Source organism: Lupinus angustifolius, chromosome LG03, assembly GCF_001865875.1.
Source record: "Lupinus angustifolius cultivar Tanjil chromosome LG03, LupAngTanjil_v1.0, whole genome shotgun sequence".
Lineage (NCBI taxonomy): Eukaryota > Viridiplantae > Streptophyta > Magnoliopsida > Fabales > Fabaceae > Lupinus > Lupinus angustifolius.
In genome coordinates this window covers 21,372,292-21,379,774 of record NC_032011.1, presented here as the reverse complement: position 1 = coordinate 21,379,774, position 7,483 = coordinate 21,372,292, and the positions used below count along the sequence as shown (strand labels likewise).

Here is a 7,483-nt window from a genome sequence, read left to right as displayed (position 1 = left end):
AGTTGTATACAATTAACAAGTTATAATAAATTTGAATTTTATAAATATTAATATTTAAACCAGTAATATTATATTCTCCTACTAAATTCTCTTACAAGTCTTTCTAAACATAAGAAATGAAGTAAGTCATTTATAAATCAATCATTAATAAATATATTATTTTTTGTGGATATGAGAATTTGCAGTAATATTTAGCATAAAGATATATTAATTTCTTATTTAAATACTAAGAAAGGAAAGTACCTACAAAAATGACCATATATATATTTATGATCTTAAAGATAGAGGATAGGCTATAGATCATTATAGGAGAGTTATGAAGGGTTATGAGTCCCGTTCAAGTTCTTCTTGTGCAGCTTGCAAATTATTGAAAAGAAGGTGCACCCCAAATTGTGTTTTTGCACCTTACTTTCACTCAGATGAGTGCAACAAATTTGCCAAAGTCCACAAGGTATTTGGAGCCAGTAATGTAAGTAAGATCCTCATTGAAGTGCCACAAGAACATAGAGAAGACACTGTTAATTCTCTTGCATTTGAGGCAGAAGCAAGGCTTAGAGACCCAGTTTATGGATGCATTGGTGACATAGTACTTTTGCAAATGAAGATGGTTGATCTTCAACATGATTTGGCCATTGCTAAGGATCGTTTAGCCCGTTGTGCCGCCGCTACGGCCACCGCGACAACCACCACTTCTGATGATGTTTTGCATGCTACCCATGCTAGTTTGCCTCATTTACGTGGGTTTTCTACTAGTAATGATTTCAATGATAGTTTATGCCACGGCTCTTCTTCATCTGAGTTATTGAGAAGACATGAAATAATGGATGATTGCATTGAAATCCCATATATACTTTAGTGTTAGGTGATGTTATGTTGTCACCTTTTGAATGTAATTGTTCTGAATCTTCTGATCAATCTTGTGTTGTATAGTTCTAATTATAAATAAGAACTCTAGGAAAAAATGGTTTGATTATAAAAATGTATGCTTCAACAAACATGTCCATTTTGTGTTAAATTTTTTAGTCCCTATTTTAGGAGTACGAAACATCTCTAATACTAGAGAATCAGATGCTTTAAAAACATAAAAAAATTATATATTATGACATATTTATCCTTTTAAATATAATAGAATTATATTTGTTATTGAAAATAAAGTGTTTGAAATACTTGTCTCTCACCTAGGAACTGGTTGAAAATAGTGGGTATTTTGACCCTTTATATTGTTACTTTTGTAATAGGCTAATAGCAAGAATAGGATTCTTCATTGTTGGGTGCTTTCTCTTGCTTAACTATGCAAACATTAAATTTTGCTCTCAAACTCTTCTAAGATAATGTTTTATATATGGAAGTAGATTGAACTTATGAGACTTTCATGTTTTGATTTAATTGATTCAACCACTTAAATTAGTAACTGTTTCACCCCGGATAAATCCAGGCCATTCTGAGCATGTCTCGGGCACACAACCAAATTGGACATCCCTCGTTCACTTGCTAGGGGTGGGCCGAGCTCACTGCAAGTGTCATTAATGTCTCTGACTCACCATCAATATACATTTGACTCATCATTAATGCATTTATCACTCACCATTAATGTGTCTCTAGCTTGTCATTAATGGCCGCTAACATTCCACTTGCCACACCGTCTGCAAGTTCCACTTGCCCTTGGCAGATCAAGAGTAGCAGACCTGCAGGGTGGTTAAGGACAATCCTACATACTCCTGCCACACAGGAAGTATAACTAATTTTCATTCCCCTCATTTATTGCTTATATCCATTACTTGCTCTCATTTCTCTCTTATTTACTTTCATTCTCTCTCAAACCACATACTGACTCAACCGTCAGAGAACATTTTCAGGTACCTCCCCCAACGGGTCCAGATAGCATTCTGACCAAGGCTCCTGACTTCTATTACTCAACCGGATACTCGATTTCGACCATATCCGATTAACATACGAGAACAGTAACAAAACCATAATTCAACTGTGATTAGACTAGATGTTATCCAAACTGGAAAAATAATCTGTTCATACAAGAGTTTTGGATGTGCAACAAGAGTAGTGTAATGGATAAGAGGGTTGTCACAACAATAAAGTTGTCATTTAGTGGTCATAAGGTTACATGTTCAAATCCTGAAAGTCTCTCCGTTTACGGAAATAAGGTTGAATATATCTACTCTAATCAGACTCAATTAAATAGAAGCCTCATACACTCGGCCACCTTAAAATGTATTGAGAAAGATTTCGACTACTTTTCTACAAATTCCGATCACCTCATAGCACTTTTATTGGATTTCATTATGGTGAAGACACTATCACATTTTGGTTTTGAAGGATTGGTGATAAAGACTAGTGCAAACTTAGCATTCATTGCCATTACCTATGAGTGTGAGACACACCATTCAGCACAAAGAAAGCAACATACTATAGTTTGATATCTTTGAAGGATTGCAGCATAATATCGTGGGTCCAATCGTACTGTTATAATGCAACATGGAGCATCTCATTATGATTTTAACAAACCCCAACAAATGGTTCTTGAGCTTAATCATAACAGGAATCCAAAGAGTAATGCCAAGACCCAATGTTTTTGGATTCAATGAGTGTTTTTGGATTAGTAGATTAAATGGAAGCTAGTATAATTTCTAAAGAAAAAGGAAGATCAAGAAAAATTATAGGGGAAATGATAAAAAATAATCTAGAGCTTAATGTTTTGTTAGAAAACATATTTATGATACAACATTATAATATCATTCGATTTATATAGCCGATTTCACGTAATCGTAATAGAATAAAGGTTTGGTTATTGTCGTGGTGGTATGTATATCCGAAATGAAATGGTAAGACAAGATATGGCCCTAGAGAAAATGTTTACCATTCAAACTACAAAATTATCTCTTACTACACATAGTTGGTCACGTTGTCAAATACTTCCAAATGCACTGCAAAACAACTGATAATGTTTGAAACATGGTTACCTATTCAATACTGGTATGTGGTATGTAATATGAGTGTAAAATTTATATATTGTAAGTGTAAAAATTTATATATAGTCAGTATATTATTCATTATTTATTCGTATTACTTTTTTTGAAGAGTCAATAATAATAAAATATTAATGGTGAATGATGTAGTGACAGTATATAAATCGTATATAGTAACGACATATATTTTTTGTGTGTCAAATTTGTGGTATTATGAGAGTTTACTTAGTACTATTGGATTTGTGGTACATTTTAATTGGTATATTTTTTATTTTGTTATATTAACTTTTAGTTCGCTAGCTAAATAGGTTAAACTATTGAATAAACCAATATTTAAAATGAATAAGATTATGAAAGTAAAAAACTCATATAGCAATCCTTATTTGAAGTTAGTCCTGTTAGATTATTGCTTTGATCAATGAAGAGAAGAATGATTCAGTTTTTACAATGCATATGTCTTACTATTTATAGCAATGATCAACTAACTAACAACCTAAAAATAGTAAGTTTCATCAACTAACAAAACTGAATTACCAAACAAGAATTAACACTCTTCCTTAATTCAGTTTGCATTGTTTATCAAGCCAGTCTTCTTCCTCAAGGTTTCAAATCTTTCTTTCTTCAATGGCTTGGTTAGAATGTCAGCCAATTGATTATCAGAATTGCAGAATTCCAACTCTAATTTGCCTTTGCTCACTTGCTCTCTTATGTAGTGAAATCTGGTTTCAATGTGCTTGCTTCTTCCATGAGCAACAGGATTCATAGCCAAGTTTATAGCAGATTTATTATCCACCATTAGCTGTAACTTCACCTCTTCTGTTTCCACCTTCAATTCTGCCATAAGAGCACTCAACCAAGCAGCTTGACAAGCACACATGCTAGCTGCAATATACTTTGCTTCACATGAGGATAAGGCTACCACCTCTTGCTTTTTGGAACACCAACTAATGGGAGCAGAGCCAAGAAGGAAGAGGTATCATGTAGTGCTCTTCCTATCTGATTTGTCTCCACACAAATCAGCATCAGAAAAACCATATAGATCTTTGTTGCATTTCTTCAATTCAGCAGGATACATGATTCCATAGTTTAAGGTCCCTTTCAAGTATCTAAGGAGCTTCTTTACTGCAATTAGATGGCTTTACTTTGGAGACTCCATGAATCTGCTTATCCACCCAACACCAAATGCAATATCGGGCCTCAGTTGCATATGTACCTTAAGGAGCCCACCATTTGTCTATATAGTGTCTTGTCTACCACTTGTTCTATTCCATCTTTGCATAGTAATGTCCCTGCATCAATAGGAGTTGATACATAGTTGCAATTCATCATCTCAAATCTCTGCAATACATCAGTTGTGTATTTCCTTTGATGCATCAATGTTCCAGCCTTAGTTTTCTTGAATTCGATGCCTAGGAAGTAAGAGAGTTCCCCTAGATCAGTCATCTCAAACTCAGCTTGCATCTGTTCTTTGAATGCTTGAATATTGCCAAATTCTGCACCTGTTATGAGAAGATCATCTACATAAAGGCATAAAATTAGTAGATCAGTTGCATAGTTCCCTTTTACATAGACACCATGCTTAGTTGTGCATTTGGTGAAGCCAAGTTGTAGCAAGAAAGCATCTATCCTCTTGTTCCAAGCTCTTGGAGCTTGTTTGAGTCCATAGAGTGCTTTGTGTAATTATAAACCATTTATTCTTTGCCTGCTGTTATGAAACCAGGTGGCTGAAACACATAGACTTCTTTGTCAAGTGGTCCATTCAAAAATGCAGATTTCACATCCATTTGATGAATGTTCCAAGAGTTCTGATTAGCCAGGGCAATCACCAACCTTACTGTCTCATAATCAAGTCCTTGTTTTTGTAGAAAACCTTTTGCTACCAACCTAGCTTTATATTTTGATACTTCACCATCAAGATTAAGTTTGGTTTTGAACACCCACCTAACTGCAATTGCCTTCTTGTCAGGTGGAAGAGTTGTTAGTGTCCATGATTTGTTTCTTTCTATGGACATTAGCTCTTCTTCCATTGCTTTAATCCAGTGAGATTGGCCAAGAGCTTCCTCTACACTAATTGGCTCCATTTCAGCAAGCAGTGCCATGTGAACAAAACCACCTTCAGCTGTGATTGTAGAGTCAGGGAATACATCATAGTCCCTCAATCTAGATGGTGGTTGTCTTACTCTTTGAGATGATGATGCAGTGAGGGGTTGACCAGGTGGGGCATGAGATGAATTACCAATGACTTCACCTTCTTCTGGGTTATGCAAATTATCTTCAGTGTTGTCAACTTGCAGTCTAGATGCATTTTCAATTAGTAAGCCAGCTTTCATTCTAGAAGTGTTAGCTTCCTCATTCCAAGTCCAACATTGGCTCTCATCAAACTTCAAGTTTCTGGTGATACAAAATCTATGAGTTAGAGGATCAAAAACTCTGTATGCACCGATACTATGATAACCAAGAAAAATGAGTTTTGAGCCTCTATCATCAAGCTTGCCTATTTTTATCTCAGGAATATGCCCAAAACAGAGTGAGCCAAATACCCTCAAGTGGCTTACACTTGGTTTAGAGCCTAACCAAACTTCTTCGGGGGTCCTATGATTCAATCTCTTGGATGGGCATCTATTGATGAGATAGGCTGCTATTGAGACAGCCTCACCCCAGAATTTCTTGGGCAACATCTTGGTTTTCATCATGCTTCTAGCCATATTGAGTAGTGTTATGTTTGCTCTTTCTGCAGTGCCATTATGTTGAGGTGTGTAGGGGGCTATCACCTCATGAAGGATCCCTTCTTTGGTGCAAAAATCACTGAATTGAGCTGAAGTGTATTCACCTCCACCATCTGACCTTAACTTCTTCAACTTCAGATTACATTGCTTCTCAACTTGTGCTTTAAACTTCTGAAAAATTTGAAACACTTCACTCCTCCTTTTAATTAGATAGATCCATATCTTTCTTGTATGATCATCAATAAAAGTGAGGAAGTATATGTTGCCTCCAATTGACTCTTCTTCAAGAGGACCACACACATCATTGAAGACAGACTCTAATGGCTTCCTTGCTCTTGTAGGAACATCAGAACTGAATGAGTTTCTTGCCTGCTTTCTCAATTGGCACTCATCACACAAAATTGATGGCACTGTGATTAGTGGTAACCCCAACACAGATTGGTTTTTGCTCAAAGATTCTAGACTTCTAAAATTTAGATGGCCATACCTTTGATGCCACAACCAAGTGACTTGATCTGTGTTTGCTTTAAGGCACTTCTGGTCACCAATCTGAATTTGAACTTTGAATGTTCTGTTAGAAGATAGAGGAGCTTTCAAGATTTTCTAAGCCTTCTTATCAAAGACAGTTAGTAGGCCATCCTTCATCACCATCTCATACCCTTTCTCCAACAATTGACCAAGACTAAGCAAATTATGCTTCATCTTTGGTACATAAAGTACATTGGAAATGTATGATTGTTTGCCATCTTGTCTTTGAAGCATAACTTGCCCAACACCTTCTGCAGTTACTGAGCTTTGGTTTGCAAAATTGACTCTACTTTTGATAGATTCATCCTGAGTTGCAAGCCAATCTCTTCTTCCTGACATATCGTTGGAGCATCCTGTGTCAAGATACCAAAACTCAGCTTTCTCCTTGTAACACCGCGAATTTTACGATTTTGAATTATAAGATTTTACTAATATTGTTATTAATTATATTTTCGAAAATGAATTTCTGGGAATTTTCGGTAAAGAATTAGACAAAACTCTAGTTGATTTTTAGTCTTGTAATTCTATTTTAAATTTGGTCGTAAATTTTCATGACTTTTGGAGATAGTCGGTTTCAGACCGCTGTCAAGGCCGAATCTCACCCGGTACGACTCAAAAAGTGGTTTTTGAGTTCCGTAACTTGGAATCGAATTCCGATTGAGACCCTGAATACACCCATACCTATTTTCTAAATATTTTTCACTCGGAATGCCGAAATCCGAAATTCTAATCGGATATTACGATTGGACTATTTATAATATCCGATCGAGTATTAGCCGATAATACTCGAGCATGTTTATTGCACGTGTCTGCGAAGTGGTCATTTCGCATTGGGATGCAAGATTTGCCTTTCCATAAAGCAAACCTCACATCACTCAATCTCATGAAATCATCATTAGCCACCCTATGAGATTTTGTAATGATTTCCTAGAGGGAAATCTGATTTCCCTTCCCTCATTAAACACTCCACACTTCACACTTCACACTTCACTCTCACACTCTCTCATTTGCAAAAATTTCAAGAGAATGTAAAAATCCTCTCTTCATTTTTCTCTCATTTTTCTCATATGTTTCTTCCATCTTCAATCCTTGATCTCTCAACATTCAACCAATGGATGTTGATGAGACTTAAGTATGTTGTTGATGAGTATGTCAAGAACATATTCAACCGTTGAAATTTTCTAAAACGCTTTCTAACTCATTTTATCCTCAAAACCGAAAATGGTGATGTTCTTGAACTTATGAAAA

The 7,483-nt window shown here is 35.7% G+C and overlaps 1 protein-coding gene across 1 annotated transcript; it reads left to right on the top strand.

Annotated features, from left to right (window-relative positions):
• Positions 240–889, top strand: LOC109343626 (LOB domain-containing protein 21-like). The gene has a single exon (XM_019582015.1). The coding sequence runs from the start codon at positions 317–319 to the stop codon at positions 854–856; it is 540 nt and encodes a 179-aa protein (XP_019437560.1). The 5' UTR covers positions 240–316; the 3' UTR covers positions 857–889.